Source organism: Triturus cristatus, chromosome 10 (assembly GCF_964204655.1).
Source record: "Triturus cristatus chromosome 10, aTriCri1.1, whole genome shotgun sequence".
Taxonomy (NCBI): Eukaryota; Metazoa; Chordata; class Amphibia; order Caudata; family Salamandridae; genus Triturus; species Triturus cristatus.
Genome location: NC_140593.1, coordinates 1,137,094,154 through 1,137,116,920, shown reverse-complemented (window position 1 = coordinate 1,137,116,920; position 22,767 = coordinate 1,137,094,154). Strand labels below are relative to the sequence as shown.

General features: G+C 46.9%; 1 protein-coding gene across 6 annotated transcripts in view; it reads left to right on the top strand.

Annotated features, from left to right (window-relative positions):
- ARHGAP17 (Rho GTPase activating protein 17) overlaps positions 1-22,767 on the top strand; it is a 325,425-nt gene that overhangs the window by 153,854 nt on the left and 148,804 nt on the right. For 5 of the 6 annotated variants that reach the window (XM_085629452.1, XM_085629454.1, XM_085629449.1 and 2 more), the window contains exon 2: positions 9,166-9,205. In XM_085629452.1, coding sequence (XP_085485578.1) covers positions 9,166-9,205 — 40 coding nt within the window. Of the gene's footprint in view, positions 1-1,063; positions 1,192-9,165; positions 9,206-22,767 lie in introns of those variants that run through there. The other variant, XM_085629450.1, reaches the window with a different exon arrangement.

Here is a 22,767-nt window from a genome sequence, read left to right as displayed (position 1 = left end):
CCCAAGCATGAGTCTCGAGCACTCCTTCAGTGAACCGTGAGGGCTTTGTTTGTCTCCAAGTGGTGGTGAGCCACCAAGCACCAGAGCTGCTTGGAGGCAGCCTGTCTGATAAGACTCCTGTAGCCAATCATCCAGCCCACAGGTGCTTAGAGCGCCCATGATTGAAAGTAGAGGGAAGGCCTCTTGTGTCTATAGCCTCTTTGTGGGTTTGAAATGTGGGGTGTTGGAGGTGAATGATATCTCAGCGCCTTGAAGCCTTTTCTGGTAGCTGGGCACTTTATTATTACTGCCACTACTTCGTCATTTCGATTCATGGTCATTCAGAGATCACCAGAAGTTGAAAACACTTTATTTCCCGCACATTGGGGCATCACTCCCTGGCTCAACCTCAGAAATTGACGTTCCGCTCTAAAGCAACAAGAATTTCTCGGGCCAGGGCTGGAAATACTTGAAAGTATAGAACATTGTGGCTTACACACCTTTTATCCTATTGCAGGGCCATGTGTATGTGCCCTCCCATGCAGGGGAGGCTGGTGCATAGGGGCGAGATGGGCGTCGCCCTCCCACCCTGGGGGACAAAAAAATTGCCAGATGAAAAACACTGAGCAGCTAGGAATAAATTGTGCTGGCTGCTAGTGCTCAGTGAAAAAACATGTACAAAATTGGGGTTTTCTTTAAGGGGGTGTGGGGGGTATGGCATTTGCTCTGCAGTGTCTGCAACTCTGCACATGCTTTTGGCTGGGCGAAGATTTCTTCGACCTAGAGCCAGAAAGCAGGGCAGTGACGACACACTGGTGGGTGCAGCCTGTGTCTAACTGGCAGAATAGCATTTCGATTTTGGGCGTTATTCCCTTGGCCCAGGGCGGAGCTGGAGGCCCTCCATTAATTTCAATGGCCGAGGGTGGAGCATTCCGGCAGGCTTAGAGTTTGTGGGGGTGTGGCAGTGGCCTTTGTCTCCTCCACCAGACCCAGCAACAGTTGTTGTTATGCAAGTGATTGGTTTGCTGGGGTCTGGGGGAGGAGTCGAAAGAGAAGACCAATTCCAGAATTTTCCAGTTTGGTATTGCCAGCTGTGCACTGCTGCGACGAGGTGCCCGGTTTATGATGAGAAGTGAACATCGATCGAGCCAGCAGCCAGCCTGAGCCAGGTTGAGCAGCATGTCATCATCGCGTCGTCAGTAAAACACGGGGGTAAGTGAAGTGAAGTAAACTTAAAGTCTGTCTCTGTCAGTGTGAAAGTGAAAGTGAGAACAGAAGCGATTAAGCGAAGCTAGTATGACTATGGCCGTACAATGATGAACGAACCCGTCCCAAACAACGGAGGGCATCTGGTGTGTGTCTGTGGCATCATGGCATGCCAAAATTTCCGAAGAGCTAAGTGGGAGATTTTTAACAAAATAATCGGGAGATTGGGGCCTTGAATCGGGTTTGGGCTTTGGAAGTGTGCTGCTGCAGGCCCTCTCTCTTGCTGCCATTGCTGCGCTCCATGCTTCTGAAATGTAAGAAAAAAGTGCATTTGCGTTTCAAATGACATTTGAAACGCGTTACGCAAATGCACTTTTTTCTTACATTTCAGAAGCATGGAGCGCAGCAATGGCAGGAACAGAGAGGGTGATGCAAGTGTGAAGTGTTGTGCCCCCGAGGGATCGGGTTTTTGCTTGCAGGAATCGGGACGGGAGGCGGGAGACTAGCCTTAAAATCGGTAGTCTCCCGCCTGAATCGGGAGGGTTGGCAAAAGTTGGCATGTCTGCAATGATAAACAACGAACCCAAACAACGGAGGGCATCTGGTGTGTGTGGCATAGATACATGCCAACATTTCTGAAGAGCAAAGTGGGAGATTTAAAAAAAAAAAAAAACGGGAGATTAGGGCCTTGAATCGGGTTTGGGCCTTGGAAGTGTGCTGCTGCAGGACTGGACATTTGAAACGCATGCACTTTTTTCTTAAATTTCAGAAGCATGGAGCGCATGTCAGCAAGCAGTTAACCAATAAAGTTTGATATATTCAAATCATGCAGTAGTAGTAGCCAGAAAATGCCAATACCAGCAAGAGGGCGCTCTTAGATTGGCTCCAGTCTGGTGATATCCTCATGTTGAGGCCCGCCCTGGCTGCCTGGTTTTGCAGATGCTGTTCTAGTTAATGTGTGTGCTGGTACAGGTGGCATTACGGTAGCCAGGACCCTGGTTGGTTATCTCTCCTCGGTAGGTGGTTGTTGGAGCGGGGGCTGCACATTCTGTGCTACGAGTGCGTGCAGCGCAGAGCTGCGCAGCTCGCACTATGTTTGGTGAGGTTGGGGGGAACAGGAGGGGTGTTCCTGTGTTCTTGAACAATAGTTTGAAATTCAAACAAGGTCTGAGGCAGCAGGAGGTGACGGATGTGCCCATGACTGGTACAGGGACTCTGGAAGGGCTGCGGGTGAGTGACGGGGGACAAATAAGTCTGTACAGGCGATGGAGAACAGGGCTGCTCCCAGGTCGGTGGTGGTAAGGATCGAGGAGCTGGCAGTGCCTAATGAGGGCCCAACGGAGGGCATCTGGTGTGTGTCTGTGGCATCATGGCATGCCAACATTTCCGAAGAGCTAAGTGGGAGATTTTAAAAAAAATAATCGGGAGATTGGGGCCTTGAATCGGGTTTGGGCTTTGGAAGTGTGCTGCTGCAGGCCCTCTCTCTTCCTGCAATTGCTGCGCTCCATGCTTCTGAAATGTAACCCGATTCATGTATGGGCTTTGGAAGTGTGCTGCTGCAGGACTGGACATTTGAAACGCAAATGCACTTTTTTCTTACATTTCAGAAGCATGGAGCGCAATGGCAGCTGTACCCTCCTGACACGCAGTTATTTGTGGACATTATCTAATTTACTGTTTTCCCTGTAGCAGCAAAGGAGAATATAGGCGTTTTCCAAAACGTAAATGTGCGCATTTATTTAGCATTGTCCGCTTTTAAATTTGGTCCGTCCAATAATGTGGTCAACATACCAATTAAACCATATACATTTTGGAGTCATGCCTCCAATGTTGTCGTTTTTAGGTGATTGTATTCATAGTTGGGACTTTCCACAATGCATACTTGCCCAAAGATATGGTTAGTGATCGGGTTTTTATATACTGTATGTCGTGAGGCACTATTGATTTCAGCGCTTTATATAGCGCAGCACCATGAATTAAATTGCCTCGAGGCGGCGGGCGCCGACGAAATCCCGACCAATGGCGTGTTCTTCGTGCCAATTTTAAATGCTATTGTGTTTTTTTCTCTTTTAAAATGTCCAGTTGGCTTCTGACCTCTCTGTCATTTCCGCAGCTTCCTCTTCTTTAAAAAAATGAAAACATGCAGCTGCTTTGGTATTTTTCTGGTTTGTTGTTTATTTGCTTTAGTACAATAAAATCACAGACACCAGCTTTCTTCCTCACGTTGCACTATACTCCTCGGGTGTCGTAACGTTGTATTTGCGTGGCACAAGGCAATGACTTTGATGAAGGCACCGATCACATATGAGCTGTGTGTGTGTGTGTGCGCGCCTGTGTGTACTTGTCATTTGTGTTTGAGTCAATTGCCATCTATGTGGTACTTGATGTGATTGGATGTGAGCACGTGTGAGTCATTGGGTGTGTGCATGGCAGTGGATATATGTGTGGTCCAAAGTGTGCGGTCTTGGGTATGTACAGTGTGCGATGTCACTGGGGGAGTATATGTTTCAGGGTATGTTAGTTATGTGTGTGGGTCGGTGGGTGTGTGTGAGAGAGAACGAGAGAGAAAGACCAGGCCACTTGTCCATGTCTCCAAGGCTATTATGTTTATTATTATTGTATTAATGTATTATCTAGTATTGCTGAACTATCACTATGCGACTGGACCTTCCATCTGTACCTAACTTCTCGGTCCTACTGGTGATGAGGATGGAACAGTCTGTCTTTCAACAAGAAATTCCAGGCAGTTTACAACCCCGAGCAAGCACGTTACTGAAGCATACACATTCCTCGAAAACGGAACGAGGGCAAAAGGGTTTCAACAGACCATCAGCAACCCTGCTGCATGTGCCACCCCGAGTGATGGTGCTCTGCAATCCCCACCTTCCACTGAAGGGCTGGCTTTGTATTTTGCTCATGCACTGGATGCACACTCTGCCTTTCCACAGGAAAGACGTGTGAAAATAGACAAATATGTAAGACCACTTCTATTGTGTAGGTTTTACTTAATGTGGCCTTCGATTTCTTTAAATACGTGGATACAGATGCTAATATGACCCAGTTTAATGATAGTCAGGTTCTGAAGGATGAAAAGCTCATTCAGCCCTGTCTGTATTCTCACCGTAGATCTCCAAGTAACAACATCAGCCTGGCACAACAGCTGAACTCACTAACCGCCTTGGTAGTTGAGTAAAAATTGTATCTGTGGAATTCATTCGCTCCCTTCATTGCTTAGATATAACCTATCTCTGGCAGGGAAAGAACCTGGAATAGACCAATCTAAACTGTTTAGGCTTTAATTATGATCTGTTTCAGACGTGAATTTATTAAACTCCCCGACCTTAGCAATGGTCCAACAATGTCAAATGAACGCGAATGCTGACGTTAATAATAACATTACAGCAGGATATCGGGCGTTTAATTCGGGGATTTAGCCCGTCTAATCCGTTCATTCTCTTTCCAGCTTGGTGCCCGGGGCTTTCGCTGTCTCTGCACCCCGGTGCATTCCTAGGCCCTGCTTTCCTTACATCCATGCAGCGGTGTAATATCACACTCACTGTCCCAATCCTGAGTCACCAAACACCTCTCCTGACTACTCAGTGGCATCTCTGTGCTAAAGCTACGATTTCTGCTGTAAAGAATGATAAAGTGTTAAAGGCAAAGCTGCTTGTGTGTTATCTGCATGTGTGCACAAGAGCATCACAGACAACGCACATGTAATGTATGTTGCACTCCAATGGGCTTTGCTGAGGTTTGTTTATTTGACTTATCCTGTAAATTGGTATTTTCACTTGTGTCATGGATGGACTTGTGGCTACTGCTTGAACACATTTATCATCTTGACACTACTTACGTCATTACTAGTGCATCACAATGAAGATCAAGAACACGACAAAACTTGTCTCTGATTGTTATTTTTCAATGAAAGATGCCTCTTGTGTGCTGGAAAATGTTTTAAAGTTGTGCTGCATTTGAACAAGGTGATAAAAGGTGGCACAATGTAATTGGAACAGCCCTCTCAAAGTTATGTGCCAGAGCAACAGGCCCATTTCTGTGGGAGGCAAGAGAGCTGTGAGCTTTCAGACTCCTGCAGGGCACAGGGTGTGGTGTAGGTGCATGGAGGGACTGGGGTGGCATGAAGGATTGATTTAAAAAGTATGGATATCTTCATGTGGCATATTTGTGTGTCTGATTGCTCTCGATGCCTGTGTGTGGGGGGAATCAGGCTCGCTCCAGCCTCCAACTTGCTATTCCCTCTCTCTCCCCGTGCACAAAAAGCTGATTTTAATCATTGTGATTAGTTTTGATGTAACGTTTCCGCGGGCGATTTCTGCAAATGGATGGAGTGTTTCTTTGCCAGAAGAGGGGAAAGCAGATGATGATAATTATAAGGCTTGCCGGTCGCCCCCTCGCTCGCTTTATCATCTGGGCCTGTTCAGTCACATAATAAACCCAGGTTTCCTATGTAGCGAGAGTTCCCGTGTTCACATTGCACTGTAATGCTGGTCTATAGTCCTGGTAGAAAGTCCAACTCTCTCCAGTTTTTATCGTAGCAGGGTCAAGAAGATCTGAGCCTTAAGCAGCTAGTGGAGATCAGAGACAGCAGCCCATACAATACAGTAGAGCCACCGGTGCAATGCGTTTCATCCAGCTCAGCTCTTAGCCCTCGTACCACAGCACTGGTTTCAGCATTGACAGCTTTGCCACAGCTGGTCACCTTTACTGATGGTTCAGTTCATGCGCTCCTTCCTGTACCCAGACATTTTTTCAGGTATTTTTATCACATTTACATGACATTTCCGTGTATTGCATAATTGGGTTGTGCATTGTCTGGGTGATTTAAGTTAACTCTTCCTTGTTAGGTGCTTTTGCTGTCCTATCTTCTACGTTTTTTGGACTTTCGATTTGTACTTTTTTGGGTTCTGTCAAAGTTTGGTTTTGTGTTTGGAAGTTTTTTATGTGTTCTCTAGTGCCAGACTATATTAGCGTGTTTCTGTTGTTTGAAGGATAGTCCTTTGCATTATGTTGCTTTTTCACACTGTATTAGTCTGCCTACTCTGAATTTCTTATGTAAATGCAGCTTTTACTGATACTCGTTTACGCATTGTATTTTGCTTTCTCTTTTTTCAGTCTAGGTTGAACGTACTCTGCCCAGTTTACACAAACATCTTTTTGCTAAGTTAGTCCACATAATGTCACTAAACTTGCAAAACCCTGAATCGTGTTAAGAATAGTTTGAAATATAGTAGGTTTATAAATGCAGTGTAATAGGCCAGTCTCAAGTAGCATGTGTATCTTGATGCTACCTAAACAGCCCTTTAAAACTTAGAAGAAAACATACTTTTCTACCCTAATTTTTACGTTCCCCACTTGTGCACCGATCCATTGCTACTTATATTTGCCCCAATGTATTCACTAATACTATTGTTATGGTTTGAATCGTATCACCTGTTGCAACATTAATAAAGGAGCCAGTCTTTAAAAAAGTTTGACTTTAAACACAAATATCTTATTAAATAAATGTGAATGTTGTCTAGAAATTCAAATTTCCACAAAGCAAGTTACATTATTATAAAGGGAAGCATGATATGTGTGGTGAAACTTTGAATGTTGAAATCAGAGATAATTAGATGATATTTTAAGCAGCCGCGCTGTTCGGTAAACTTTAGTAGCATTGCGGATTCAGTTCGTGTAGGGAAAGGTCATTTCTAAAGCATTATTTAACTGACTTAAGAGGACTTCCCATGAAGTTTCATTTGCATCAGAATTGAGTACAACTCACGAGTAAATCCAACCTATTTATAATGCATGGTGGAATGCATATAGGGTCTCTTGTTTATGAAGTAGCCTACTGTAAGTAATGTGATTGGTAGCACATCTATAGTTAGAAGGCTAAATGTCAAGCATACGCCATGACCCAGAAACAAGACAGTTTCAGACCTTTTTGTGAATTTAAAAATGCCATTTTGGAATCTACGTTTTTCAGACAGCTGCATGACTCTTAATTTAGTGTTCAGTTCTTTCTATAGGGAATTTAAAGTTGTTTTATTTAAAATTAAATTTTACGAAAATGTTTGCTCTCGAGGCTTAGCGCTAACAACTGATTTAAAGTGAAAACAAAGTTATCCACTGCCTCTGCCCCATCATGCCAAAAGCACAATAAGAAATATTGTTGTATCTAGATTATATTTATATACTTTTACTTGTGTAAATGTAGTACTCCATTTAGAATTGGTAAGAAGTTTCCGTTTGAACTGATGCCAGCCACCCTTTAGCACTAAACAAACGTGCCACAAGCAGAAAAATCATTAAGTCTGAAACCATGCGCTATATTACTTGGAAAGGATTCCACTCCCTGCACTGTGGCAAACCAACACAAATGCTTCAGTAAAATCACCACAACTTTTGAAAGGGAACAGCATTTCATTGAAAGGTAGACACCAGTCTCAATGTGAAAGATCTTACTTGACCTTTCAGCAGAGATGATGAAACTCTTCCGGCCTGCACAGCTTCTGAAAGATATCTAAAAAATAACAGCTGAGGGCATCACTGAACGATTTACAGGATACGCGTGTTCCTTAAGTTCTCACGTCTAACAGTTTACCTCTGCTTCCTTTGATTCAAATTAGTTCAGCAATCAGTAGCCCTGCAAACCTCTTAATACTGCTTGGCAACCCAGACATTCTCTGAAATAATGTATGATTTTTCTTTTATGAATGCCTAGAAGAACTGAATTTTTAGTCCATTTATCACAGAAATAGTGCTGAAAATCGCACCAAAAAGATGCCAATTTTAAAAAAAATTCTTCATGGGGGGAGAACCCCCCCGAACCCCCCTTATTGCCGTCGAGCTCGCTCGCTGCGCTCGCTCGCATAAGTTGATTGGTTAGGCTTACGCCTCACCACTTTCAAATTCCACCAGCCGCCCCTGCTCCCATGAATTATTATAATTTGTTTTTTAACCTTCAATAATGAGTTAAGCACTTTTGCAGCGAGGTCTGTATGTAACATGAATGTTACAGATTTGAAACAGGGCAGGGCCTACTAGGCGTTCATGCTTTTGAGGTTGAAAACTGAGTGCAATTGAATTTTGTATTGGTAACACTTACGATATGCAGCACGTTTGAAACTGAAAGAATGCTATATTGAGAGCTATATTAAGCAATCTTATTGTATTCGTGAGATTTGTTTCTGTTCTGGAAACTTTAGTTTATTTAGCAAAGGAATATAGTGTTCTTGCGCCCTTCAGCGCTGGCGCGGATTTCCGCGCTGTGCTGAAGATTCTGTGCGCGGGCGGGGCCATGACAGAGCGGTTTTGTCATTGCGCACAGCGCAACCGACGCGCATGACGGAACCGCTCCGTCATGCCCATCGAAGGGGAGATTAGGACTAAAATGTTGTGGCTACTCTGGTTTATATGAGACTCAAATGTAAAAATGATCTCTGTAGTAACTCTTCTCTTCCAGGCCCGTTTAACACCAGAAACAGCTCTAGGGCTCAGACCCCATGGTGCGCGCCACCTCCTGAGGGGTAACTCGTCTGTCTTAAAATCACAGCTCTGTGTAATTTGGAGGATATCTCTGCAGCCATACACTCTAGGCTAGGGTCTGAGTATTATGACGATACGCCTGCATTCTGAGTTTGGTACCTGATGGACTCCAATAGCAATCCCAGCACGAGGCCCAGACTTTTATCATTCCAAGGGAGATGAAATGAGGTGTGGTTGCGAGGGCGCCCCCAAGTGGCAATCCCAGCATGAGGCGCAGCCTTTTATCATCCTGAGGGAGAGGAGCTGGGGTTGCAGGAGCGGGAGCGCCCTAATGTTTGCAGTAAGAGCCTGGTATTCAGTTTTTGAAGAGTTTGAGACGAGTAACCTGAGGATGCTGTTCGTTGCGTGGTGTTTTTGTTGCCTGCTTCTTCTGCTCTGTTGAACGGAACACTTTGCCTTTTTTATTTAGTCTGCTTTTTTCTTTTCTTCCAGAGCTGAGAAAACGGAAGTGCTGAGCGAGGACCTGCTACAGGTAGGTGTGCTCGTGTGTGTAGAGTCGCTCTCTCCATGGGTCGCAGAGGAGGTAACCCAGAAGGACAGCCCTGTATCCCATCAGACTTGGCCACACTCCTCGCACCCCCAACAAGAGACAGTAGAACCACTGGCCTCCCCAATCCCTGTTACCACCGCACCAAGAACCACACATCACCAAACTGGCATAACCAGGGGCAGTGGAGACACTTGCTGCAAGAAATGCATTCACTGACTCCATCCGGGTGAAGACAAAGTGCTTTCCACCATGTTCGCTGTGAGCTGTGTTGGCAGTCCCTCTTCTCTTTCCACAACTCCTGCTTCCTGCTCTCTGTCCAGGCCAGAAGAAGTGGGTGGCAGCAGGCAACAGACTCCAGGATGATCCAAATCCCCTGGTTCTTCTCATTCTGCGCCCACCTGGTAAAATAACGATTGTGACTGGGGGCTGAACCAGGAGTTATTTCTGACCCGCTTCAGTGAATCTTTTATCCGGAGACCAAAGAGAAAAGCTTTATAACTACAGTTCGGCATTACATTTACATGGGAGATCTCAGAATGGAAGCAAAGTTTAATACTCAAATATGCAAACTCTTTAAAGAAATACCACCGAAGTTTATACTTCATGATGTTTATTTTCTCAGAGGCAGGTAACCGCTGTTTTAAAATGCAGAGTGATGCAGCATATGCCTGCCGTGCCCCTCCTAGCATGAAAGAAATGGGAAACAGGCTGTTAAAACATTGACAGTTTCTGGGCAGTGGCTTCATTTAGTGGAATTGTGGGCTGGAACTGGTTCTCTGCTGCTACCTGGTTGCCCACTGTAGTCTCCATTATTCGCTTTTCACTTTTCGCGAGATAAATGTAATGATAGTTCTATGATCTGCCTTACTTTCCTGACGCTATTTATTGTCTCTTGAAACGTTTGCCAACAGTGTTCTTAGATGACCTGCATTTCAATTTCCACAGGTTGCTCTCCATTATGCGATGTCTGTTTCCTTGATTATACCGCTGTCTCCCAACCTCCTTTGGTGGCCATACTCTTGACTGTGTTTTACTTTCTTCAGTGAGTTGCTGGATCTTGCCTAGTATTTGCAACTTCAAAATGTTTTTTAACCCTCCCAGAGTGTTTATTCTCATTCCACCAAAGAGAAGATGGCCCCTGGCTGGTTCCATAGACACTCCTCCATTACGGAAATATTTAAAGCTGTGTGACCAGCTGGGTGCAATCTTTTGGAACCCTTATTGGGAGTGCCAGTCTCAGTAGCGGTAGGTACTGGTGCGGTACTGCATGAGGAAACCTGCTTGGACTCAGGTCTAGTCCTCTAGGTGACCAGATGATGTCAAGGTTCGCAGAAGATGTTCATGTGCTAGAACCTTAGGACTTGGAGCACCAAACGTGTCCATGCAGCCTTCGGGCCCATCTAGCGCATTGTGCTAAATCTGTCCCTGCTGCAGGGTTTCTTTATATTGCTTTTCCCGAAACAGCACAGGTAATAATGTTTTGGTATGCACGTCCCCTGTGTGTACCTGTATTATTCTCCGCTCTTCAGCCACTGAAGCCCTTGTTCTCGTGTTAGATGTATGTTAAGGTAGAAATGTACAGTGCTGGATTTGCGCGAGTATGGCCTTGCAGCACTGTCTGGCTCGGATTCCTTAAACCTCAGGTTTTGAGGTGTCTGCCTCAAAGAGCGGAGTCCTATTTTCTGTTTCAGCAGTGTGAGTGCGAGTATTTGTGTACATGTTGAGATATTGTTTGTGATGTGCAGCTGGAGATAGTTAGCAGTTCAGGTAAAGGCCTTCGGAGGCATCCGTATGTGCTGTGCCTGACTCATGTATGTGTATGCGGTAAGTGACTGATTTAAGGGGATACTGTGGACCCGAACAAGACCCCAGTCTAGCCATGGGGTGTTTGATGGGTGTTGGTGCACCGTTCTGTATTGCCTTGGAAATGTGTATTGTTTGATGCAGAGTGGAGGGCTGTTGTGAGTTTGGTGGTATCCAACTACACTGTCTTATGGGAATTGTTCTGGCTGATGGGATCTCTTGGGGGTTGTCATTGTTCACTGTTGAGATTGGTGGTGGCCAGTAAATGGAATTACTGATCTCCGTTGTGTGCGCTCAGTTTTCTGGCTGCCCTGTTCTGTTGAAGGTTGTTTGTTATGAGACTGCTGTGGGTACAGCGTCTCCTGAGTGCCAGTTGCATCACTTCTCACTCCCAGGTGCGGCTGCGGTAAGTGTGCGTACCTAGGGTGAACCGTCCACAAGACAGGCTTGTTAAACACTGGCTGGTACCCTGTCACCCCCGTGACACTGCAGGGGTGCGAGCAGAGGCGTCCACACCCTTTCCATCTCTGCACACATGCCGTGCGCACACACAACGCTGTGATCCAGCCGTACGAGTGGGCAGACACAGCTGCCCACCAACCAAGCTCGTCGTGTGTGTATCCTGAAGCAGAAACAACGTGTGCCCTTGGGCAAACAGCACAGTCTGGAAGTCCTTGAGTCGAGAGTGGACCCCACCTGCACACGTCTAGCATAGATGAACACTGTGCTCACCCCAGACTCTGCATACCCATTGGACGGGGCACAGATGACCATCCTGCCACAGACACCCCCTCCGAAGACCCTCCGAACGGTTTCGTTTCCGTGTACACTGAGCTATCTTGGGAACTTCTCTGTTTTGTGTGTGAAAAGCAGACTTTAAACAGACTTTTGGCCTGGTGCGTTTCCTCCGTTCTATTCTCAATTCTGTTTTGTGGGTTAACTAAGACGAGCAGTGCAGTCGCTTCTTTTCCAGTGCAGTTATTGAGTTTGCAGGTTTGTCTGGAGCACGTTTTGTTTCAGGTTTTTGTTCAAAGATGGTCACGGGTGGCGCTGACATCTACGGACTGAGGACGTTTTCCCAAAGAACCCCGAAGGCCGAAAACCGATATGAACAGTGCTTAATTTGTAAAATATGAAGTGCAGGTGCTCAAATGTTTGTCGGAGGCCACACCTAGTTATATCTGGCCCACCCACTTCTGCCACTGGCTCCGCCCACTTACTATATTAGCTCCACCCACATCGTCAACTGGCACAGCTAAAAGTCAGATGTAATATATTCCATTCATCCATGCTCAGTCACTGTCAGCAGCGTGCTTGCAAACCTTTTGCAAGAAGTGCTTTTTTTTTTTTTTTTTTCAACAATGGGGTGCCGATACGCACAAGATTTCAACTTTAAAGCTAGAGTCACGGCCTGAATCGGTCAGGACTCGAGGACTGCGTAAATAGTTTGCCACAGTTGGAACTTGGAATGTGCGAGCAATAGTGTATGACGCTTTGCTTCTGGCTGGTGATGTACAGTTAATGGCCACCCGAGTCTGAGTAATCTTTGCTCTTATCTTACCACATTTGAAATGAATATAACATTAGAGAAACGCGCGGTAGCCTGGTGATGGCCAAGCCCTTGTCACCATTCGGCTGCATTTTTAGAATGTTGCTCCATCGTTAAAAAGACGGTGGCCTACAAGCCCCCAGCATGCAAATGTGTTGGATTGGATAAAAACTAAAATCCACACTGGCAAACACAAACACCCATAGCAGGATGCCAAGCATTTGGGTGAGTGAGCGCCAGGGAGCGAGGCACAGAATCAGAATAACATTATTTTGTTTAATTTGTGACCCGCGGCCGCCCTCAGAAATTCGGACTCAGTTTATTTATTTGCAAGACCCCGGCCCGTCCCCTCTCCTCGCATGCATATCATAAACTGAACCAACTGACCCTGATGGACTCTTGGGAAGAGACTAGAGGCCAGAGCCAGTAGGGAATGTTTAGGCAAGGCAGCCAGGGTTATTACGTGACGTCAGACTCTGCATGCCCGATGCCTTTACCCAGCCATTTGTTGAGTGACCACTGACCAGACACCACCACGCAGAAACCAAACCAAAAGCAACCCACTGCAGCACTCTCCACACACCACAGTGCAGCCCAGTTCCCACACTTGACTGCAAAACCAGTGTCATGCACCGGTAGTACACCCTCCACAGACCAGACTGCAGCACCCTCCCTCCACACACCAGTCTACAACAAAAACCACACACACAGGGCTGCAGCACCCTCCACACACACCACGATGAAGCAAAATCCACACACACAGGGCTTTAGTCCAAACTGCATTTTGTCGTGGGGAAGGGCCCGAGAAGTGAAGAGCAGTCAAGTGAAGTAATTTGTGCGCAGCCGTGCGCCATTTTGGACTACAAGTACAACACTGGCTGCTGCGCGGAGACGCTGGGCAGGGCCCGCCCCGCCCTTGGCTTTACACAAGGCCCTATCGAAAAATCACATTGGTTAGGAGTCGGACTAGGAGGACGGTTAAAAACAAGTGTGTGTACCACCTACTACGGCCGGCGGACGCCGCGGTTGTTCCTAGGCCAGAGCAGGCAGGCTCTGGCAGGCACTACTGGGCTGAGGGCTGGCAGCAGTCGGTGAATCTGGATTGCGTAATCATATCCAGTTAATTGAATCAAATCTTAAATGTGGGGCTGACGGAGGCTAGCTGCCCCGCCGCGCCGCGGCCAGGCCAGTGCCTGCCACCCTCCTACGGTGATCAGATCAGGTGACCGTCGGTCGGGTCGTCACGCCCGTCACGCAACTGACCACCACACTTCAAAATGAAAAACAGCGTTGGTGTTTATGGCAAATGATGGCATATTGGCTTCGCTAGTAGCAGCTACTAGTACAGTACAGTCAGTACTACTACTAAGTAAGTTAGTACTTAACTTACCGTTACCTGTGGTGGGCCGGCCGGCGGGCAGCGTCTCACTCACACGTCACACCGGCTGCACGCACCGCCTTTTTTCTTTACTGATTAGGCCTGCCTGGTGCTGCTTAATAATACTAGTAGTACCAGTCAGAGTCAGACACAGTACTCTAGTGGATGTGGGTGATCGATGCCCGCCTCAACGCCACACTGGGTCGTCGTCGTCGGGTCGGGCGCAGCGGGCCAACTTGATGCGATGACTCGTGTTGTGCAGCTGCCTGCCTGCTACACGCTGCGGTGGTTATGCTGGGGCTTGGCAGCAATGTGAAATAAAATCTGCACACGTTGCCGCACAGCCCGCCCCTACCCCATCATAACCTACCAAAATCTAGCCCAAACCAGGGTCCTCTGGCCCGCCCACCGCAGGCAAGTGGCTAAGGCAGCGCCGGCGCGCAGTGCGGGGCTGCCATTAACACTTTTATATATATATATATATTTAAATTAAATTATTTTTGAATAAATAATGATTTATCTCTTTTGGGGGTGGGGCTCCGCTCAGGGCAGGTTAAGTGTCCCACACGGCAGCAGTGCAGCACTGTTAACCGCCGGCTGACTCACTCTGGTGATCGATGTGATGTGAAAGTGAAACACACGATGCGGCTGCACGAGAGAGAGGAGTAATACAGTAGCAAGTCACAAGAGAAGTGTACAGTCGGTAGTAAGTAAATTGAAAAATGTAATGTGCACGGTGCACCTCGTGAGTGCGGCGCAGCAGATGCGTGTAGACTAGTCAGAGTCAGACTGTAGACCCGGCCCTGTCAAATAAGTGCCAGTGCTAAGCACCGGAAAGCGCCGGCACAAATTAAGCCCTGGATATGAACCATAGCAATGACGCCCTGAGCCCTGCTTAGTGGTGCAAAAGGGCCTCGGATGAGAGCAGGTATATGGGATACCGAGCACAGCAGGGGCTTCATTGAAAAGGACCCCAACAAGAGCAGGTACATGGGATACCGAGCAGAGCAGCGGCTTCATTGGAAAGGACCCCAACAAGAGCAGGTACATGGGATATCGAGCAGAGCGGGGGCTTCATTGGAAAGGGCCCCAACAAGAGCAGGTACATGGGATATCGAACAGAGCGGGGGCTTCATTGGAAAGGGCCCCAACAAGAGCAGGTACATGGGATGCAGAGCGGGTGCTTCATTGCAAAGGGCCCCAACAAGAGCAGGTACATGGGATACCGAGCAGAGCGGGGGCTTCATTGGAAAGGGCCCCAACAAGAGCAGGTACATGGGATACCGAGCAGAGCGGGGGCTTCATTGGAAAGGGCCCCAACAAGAGCAGGTACATGGGATACCGAGCAGAGCAGGGGCTTCATTGGAAAGGGCCCCAACAAGAGCAGGTACATGGGATACCGAGCAGAGCAGGGGCTTCATTGGAAAGGGCCCCAACAAGAGCAGGTACATGGGATACCGAGCAGAGCAGGGGCTTCATTGGAAAGGGCCTCAGATGAGAGCAGGTATATGGGATACCGAGCACAGCAGGGGCTTCATTGGAAAGGGCCCCAACAAGAGCAGGTACATGGGATACCGAGCAGAGCAGGGGCTTCATTGGAAAGGGCCCCAACAAGAGCAGGTACATGGGATGCAGAGCGGGTGCTTCATTGGAAAGGGCCCCAACAAGAGCAGGTACATGGGATGCAGAGCGGGTGCTTCATTGGAAAGGGCCCCAACAAGAGCAGGTACATGGGATGCAGAGCGGGTGCTTCATTGGAAAGGGCCCCAACAAGAGCAGGTACATGGATACCAAGCAGAGCAGGGGCTTCATTGGAAAAGGCCCCAACAAGAGCAGGTACATGGATACCGAGCAGAGCATGGGCTTCATTGGAAAGGACCCCAACAAGAGCAGGTACATGGGATCCTGGTGCAGGCCCGACTCCTGCTGAGCAAAACAAGGGCTTCATTGGAAAGGACCCTCGTACGAGAGCAGGTACATGGGATCCTATAGCAGGCCAGATTCCGGCTGAGCAGACCGGGGACTTCATTAGAAAGGGTCCTTGTACGAGAGCAGATACATGGGATCCAAGTACATACTTGAGTCCTGCTGAGCAGACCTGAGGTGTCATTGGAAAGGGCCCTCAGAGTAGAGCAGAAACATGCGATCCTAGTGCAGGCCTGACACCTGCTGAGCGAAGCAGGGGATTTTTTGGCGAGGGCCCTCGTACGAGAGCAGATACATGGGATCCTAGTGCAGGCCAGATTCTGGCTGAGCAAACCAGGGGCTTCATTAGAAAGGACCCTCGTACTGGAGCATATACATGGGATCCTAGTGCAGGCCTGACGCCTGCTGAGCAAAGCAGGGGCTTCATTAGAAAGGACCCGTGGACAAGAGTACGTACATAGGATCCTAGTGCAGGGCAGACTCCTGATGAGCAGAGCAGGGAATTTATCGGAATGGTCCTGCAGGCGAGAGCAGATACATGGGGATACTAGTGCAGGCCTGACTCTTGCTGAGCAGAGCAGGGGCGTCGTTGGCAAGGTCCCTCGGATGAGAGCAGATTCATGGGGATCCTACTGCAGGCCAGATTGCAGCTGAGCAGAGCAGGGGCTTCATTAGAAAGGACCCTCGTACGAGAGCATGTACATGGGATCCTAGTGCAGGCCTGACGCCTGCTGAGCAAAGCAGGGGCTTCATTGGCAAGGACCCTCGTATGCGAGCAGCTACATGGGATCCTAGTGCAGGCCAGATTCCGGCTGAGTAGAGCAGGGACTTCACTAGAAAGGACCTTCGTACGAGAGCAGGTACATGGGATTCTAGTGCAGGCCAGAATCCGGCTGAGTAGAGCAGGGACTTCTTTGGAAAGAATCTGCGGACAAGAGTACGTGCATAGGATCCTAGTGTAGAGCAGACTCCTGCTGAGCAAAGCAGGGAATTCATTGAAATTGGCCTGCAGGCGAGAGCAGATACATGGGGATACTAGTGAAGGCCTGACTCTTGCAGAACAGGGGCGTCGTTGGCAAGGTCCCTCGGATGAGAGCAGACAGATTCCTACTGAGTAGAGCAGGGGCCTCGTTGGCAAGGGCCCTCGTACAAGAACAGGTACATGGGGTCCTAGAGCAGGCCAGGTTCCAGCTGAGCAGACCGGGGACTTCATTAGAAATATCCCTCGGAATAGAGCAGATACATGGGATCCTAGTGCAGACCTGACTCCTACTGAGCAGACCCAGGGCTTTATTGGAAAGGGCCCTCGGACTAGAGCAGATACATGGGATCCTAGTGCAGACCTGGCTCTGGCTGAGCAGACCTGGGGCTTCATTGGAAAGGGCCCTCGGAATAGAGCAGATACATGGGATCCTAGTGCAGACCTGACTCCTACTGAGCAGACCTGGGGCTTCATTGGAAAGGGCCCTCGGACGAGAGCAGATACATGGGATCCTAGTGCAGACCTGACTCTGGCTGAGCAGACCTGGGGCTTCATTGGAAAGGGCCCTCGGACTAGAGCAGATACATGGGATCCTAGTGCAGACCTGACTCCTACGGAGCAGACCCAGGGCTTCATTGGAAAGGGCCCTCGGACGAGAGCAGATACATGGGATCCTAGTGCAGACCTGACTCTTGCTGAGCAGACTGGAGGCTTCATTGGAAAGGGCCTGCAGGCTAGAGCAAATGCAAGCTAGTGGATCTCTTCATTAAAGGTACCTTTATCCAGGAAGAACACAAGAGCCTCCAGGCCAGGAGCGCAACCCAAAACCTGTTCTTTTGCACAGGTGAAGGAGCCTTCTAGCCCCTTACCCTTGTTATTGTAGGCTTTCTCCTATGCAGTGAACACACACCACCCTCTTCCTGTTTTGTTCTTTGTCAATTAGCAACAGTGGCCTTTAGCTTGCTCTGACTTCGAATCCTCAAAGTCACATTGACCAGTTCAAACTGGTCTGACAAGTGACTCGAAGTATGGACCTGCTGGACACACTGGGAAAATGCACTCCTCTGCGATTGCAAGAGTGTTTGAACGTTTAGAAAGGTAGCACTTTGGTTGGCTTTGGCGCCATACCTTCGCCACCATCGTGGGATTAGCATTAGTCCTCTTAAGCTAGTATTTTGTACTCATTTGGGGCTTCCAGGAGACTTTATGCCCCTGAGCAGAACGGCTGTCTTACTGGGCACTGAACGCTGTTTTGTTGCTGCTCTCCCTTCGCACTGGGCCCCAGTTTGGTTTCCTGGGTGAAGCTTTGCTGCTGTGACCCATAGAGAGACCGAGACCTAACTGTCTGCAGGAGAAGCTGGAGTGTGTGCTTGAGAGGAGAGCTGCTTGGTTGGGTATTGACCTCACATAGCATAGTGATCCGACCATCTTGATGGAGGCCTCAACAATCTTAAGATGCCTTGATGGGCAAAGACCGCCCAAGTTTCATGAGATACCTACAGCTAAGCTGGCCAGAAGAAGAAGTAGTTAAAAATATAAATTAAAGACCAACATCATCAAGGTCTTGGAGCTGTATAGTCGCCCTCCCTTTGCCCAGTTGATGAGCTTGCACCATGCTTACCATCTCCTGTACCAATGGGGTGCACCAGTTGTCCTCTCTTCTCACACTCCTAGTTTAAGGTTCTGTTCTTTTGATTGACTAAATATTTGACCCATCTCTGATGATCATATCCATTTGGTATGGTTCGAAATGGTGCCATGGCCCTGCCTCTGGACAATTCCAGGTGGCTATTAAGATATGGCCTCCTAATTAAGGTACCCTAAAGCACTTCGTAGTGGATGCTTGCACGCTATTACATCTGCCCCAGTTGAAAATCTACAAAAACCTGTTTGGTTCTTACCTGTTTTTAATACTCCAATAGGCAGCAGATGCTAACCAGAACTGTAAACCACTACTGACTTGAACTGCAGGATTAGGAAGGAACCCAGAACGGCATCATTGAATTCAGTCGGTGAGTCCTTTGTAGTCAAAGTGGAGAGTTTATGGAATCAGGAACTTTGACTATTTATGTATTCCATAAAGTAAGCGGCCTCAACACATTATGTTGTCCAGCCTGCACTCAGAGCTTGACTGCTGCGAGTACTTTGTCATAAATTGTGCACCATGTAACCATGGCACAAAAATTCCTTTTATCCCTTGCAGAGGAAAGTGTCAACACAATGAGTTCCACATTCCGCAAGCCTATCTCCTTTGGATAAGATTCGCCATATAGTGAACATTAGAGAACAAGCATGGGCATAGCCAATAGGTCTCGCCTTTGGGACCTTATAAGTGTTTAGCCATGCAACAGTCGCATAACTAAATACTTATAAGGTCCCAAAAGCGAGACCTATTGGCTATGCCAAGCGGGCGTGCGGCCGCAAAAGTGAAAGTAATCGCGGTCAAGTGTGGCGCGCGCCCGCGCACATGCACTGTAGCTCTAGGCTGTCCTGGTAGCACTTTTTGGAGCCCTCTCAATAATTCTCGCCAGACCAGCGCATGCGCTGGGTCAGGCGAGACTTAAAAATCTAGCTCCCAAATCTAAAGAGCAGAAAACCCGTTCCAGGTCATATTTCCTCTATAGAAGGTGTTATGGCCTTAAGTTTTTGTGTTTATCTAATTTATGGCCGCTCCTTTTACCTACCTATATATGTCATATTTTCCTTTTATCTGTGATTAAACATACTCTTTGACTGTGTGTCTTCTAGTACCTAGAGAGGTTCAAGTGCCGAAAGTCAGTCACTTGGTTATCTAGTTGGGGTGCTGTAGTATGGTGTACGTAGGGCACCAGGATGCCCAGATGCAGCTGCTTGTCACAGCACACCAGGAAAAAGCCTTGGGGATGGGAGGGCGCAGAGGTTTGGTGGGTAATTGTTTTGGGCAGGGCAGCTCATTTCTTTTCTGATATCTTCTGAAATGAGAGATCAGCACATTTGCCATGTCTGCTTTACTAATTTGCCTCTGGCACCGGCAGGAGAAGGACCATAGTCTGATATTTCAGTGATTTTGTTGTCATTTGTGAATCCTGATTTACCAAAATGACAGATTCTGTTCCAGTGTACCAGGAAATTTCTGGAAAAATAACTCATTTTGAGTTTCTGTATTTCCAGTAGCCCTCGATTACATTCAATGCATGAATCTGTGAAAAGGTTACACATCACAGATCGATGGCTTGTGTTAATCTGTGGTATAAATTCTCTGATCAGGTGACAGTGTCTTTGAAATTTTGACACTTTCAAGAATAAGTCGCCGACTGGCTCATCTGCTCTACATCTTCTTGGGACGCTCCTCAAACAACCAAGTCCTCTTTTTCGTGATGGCTCTTTCTGGCGCTAGGTAATGGTCACTAACCATTTATATTGATATCTCTTTTTAGTAGGTATTTTTATCTGTTGGTTATTAAAGTTGATGTTGTGATTGGTCAAACATGTTTTGATGTCACCAAGGGTGCCACTCTGATCAGTGCATGAATGTTTCCAATTGTGGGTTGACTCACTCTAGGTGAACCCTCTTCCTGAAGTTTCTAACCTCTACAAAGTATTTTAAGTTGGAGCAGACATTTTGTACTTCTCTGTACCTTTTCGCACATCCAAATATTCTTCATGTCAGCTGTCCTTATGTGCGATGAAGAAGCCAGTATAGTCTAAACGTTGCTACTCGTGGCATATCTCGTGCAGTTACACACAAAAAGGCAGCATAGGATGGTGGGGATTTCTGACCGCTTTTTCCTCCCTAGTGATGCTCCTTGTACTTCATGCAAATATTTGTGATCCAGTTGAAAGCCATCCTGCTTGGCTTTTTGATGTCTACTTCTACAAGCTAGACTTATTTTATTTATTTGTTGTTGTAAGGAGCACTGGCGACATGTGGAAGATGTGTTTTGGACCACATACTGTTAGCACTTTGTTCCTCAGTTCTAGTGTCTTCACTCTTACTGGCAGGGTCATGAAGCTTCAGTAGTCCTAATTCTGCCTGGGAATTGCACATTTGTTCCCTCTTGATCCAACACTTCGTGAATCTTCTTAAGGTCAGACTGATGGGGCTAGTAATGTGATTCATTTGTGGTGGTCCTTGGTCAATAAGCAAGGTTTCTGAATTTGCACCGTTGGTATTTCCTACTGGCTCTTTGCCAAGGTCTTGCCACATCTTTACAAACACTCTCAAAGATTGCCCGTCCTAAAAGAAGACCGGCGTTGATGTAGAGTTACCACTGCACTTTGCCACTGCTTCCAAGTACCGTCATCCCACGGCTCTCGGTGTTCACAACGGTGTGTTGTCTAATGAATTCTAGAAGAGAAAGCAAGAATTGTGAGTGGGATGCCATGTCTGACTGCCCACCCACCGAACCCCCCTCAGTCCTCACCCCCCCTACCTTACAGTGATGACTGTCTTCCATCCATTAACCATACAGTGCTAAAGATGGGAAAGTGGTTTATGTATAATCATATTTAACTATCACATAGACTATAAATTCAGTTCAGAAACAAAATATGTAAATTTGCCTGTGTGCAGTATTGTGGAACACATTTTTCCAAAGAGAAAAATAGATTTAAAAAATCAAAACATGCCCATTGATGTTCTCAAGAAAAGGATACTGTCTTTTGTTTTTAAAACTAATTCTATGGGGAATTTTTAAAACGCTGAAACGAGTGAGTGCGGTGAACAGACCTTTTGAATTCATTCTGATTTTTGAAAGAATCAAAATGCTGGGCGTGGTTTAGAGAGGCTGCAACATCATATGAGAGTAATTCGAAACTGTCACTTACAATAGTAGGCTGTTCTGTGTTCCCAGAATTCAGTGCCTGTTTCCCACAGTCCATTTTGACTGGCAATGCAGATTACAGTTCTTAATCAATTTTTCATGTCCTTTAACCACGTTTTACCAGGGGTGGCTTTTGGCTTGTCCTGAATTTGATTAAAGTATCTCTGATAAATCGTAGCATTTCCTTCTCCGACACCGTATTGCCATTAATAGAAATAAAGAAGTAAATGAGCAGCTCATCCCCCATACAAGGAAGTGGTAAAGCTGTGTAAATGAATATCAAAGAACGCAAATAGTCACTTTAATAAGTTCCACACTGAAGCTTCTCTCATTTTTGTCAATTGTGGAGTCCAAATGGAGATGATAGCTCGTCAAAATGATACTCTGATCTAGAAGGGCTGCTCAAACCTCACAGAAGGGGTAGAAGGTGCTAGCTTGCCACTTGTAGGCTTGGCCATAGGTGTACAGTGAAGGGGTTTGTGGTTTTCTCACTTAGTAGTGTGTGACACTGTGTATCTATTGTGGACCAGTGAGGGGGGGGGGGGGGGCAAAGCACTCGGGCAGCTTCATTTTTAACAATGAGTGAGGTATTTGGATTAACTAATCTTTTTGACTCATTCATATGAGCACCAAAGGTCCACAATCTGAAAAGACTTGCCTTATAAGCAGGAATTATGGGAATTTATTGGATGTGGAATGTTTAGTTTATTGGTAAATACAACATAAGCTGAAGAAATAAAGGGCAAATTCTGGTGGTAACTCAATTGTTGTGGAAAGTAAGACCGGGCACATGTGAGTTCTGGGTCTTTGTGGCAGTCGTTCTTCTGACTGATGTAATTGCCACGACGAATGCCGTTCTGCAAGACTGAAGGCTGAGAACAAACCTAGGAGGACGCATCCATTTGAAAAGGACTGCATTAGATTCTCGGGGGAAAGGTATTCTTTTCACAAGGGAGAAGCCTTTCTGTACACCCTCTAAAAATTCTTAATCACTGGATGAGTGGGAAATGATGACCACAGGGAATTTTCAGTGAATCGCTACTAAGAGACCCCAATTGGTGGAAAAATGTACATCAGATTTTGCTAAATCATGATGGGTTGGAA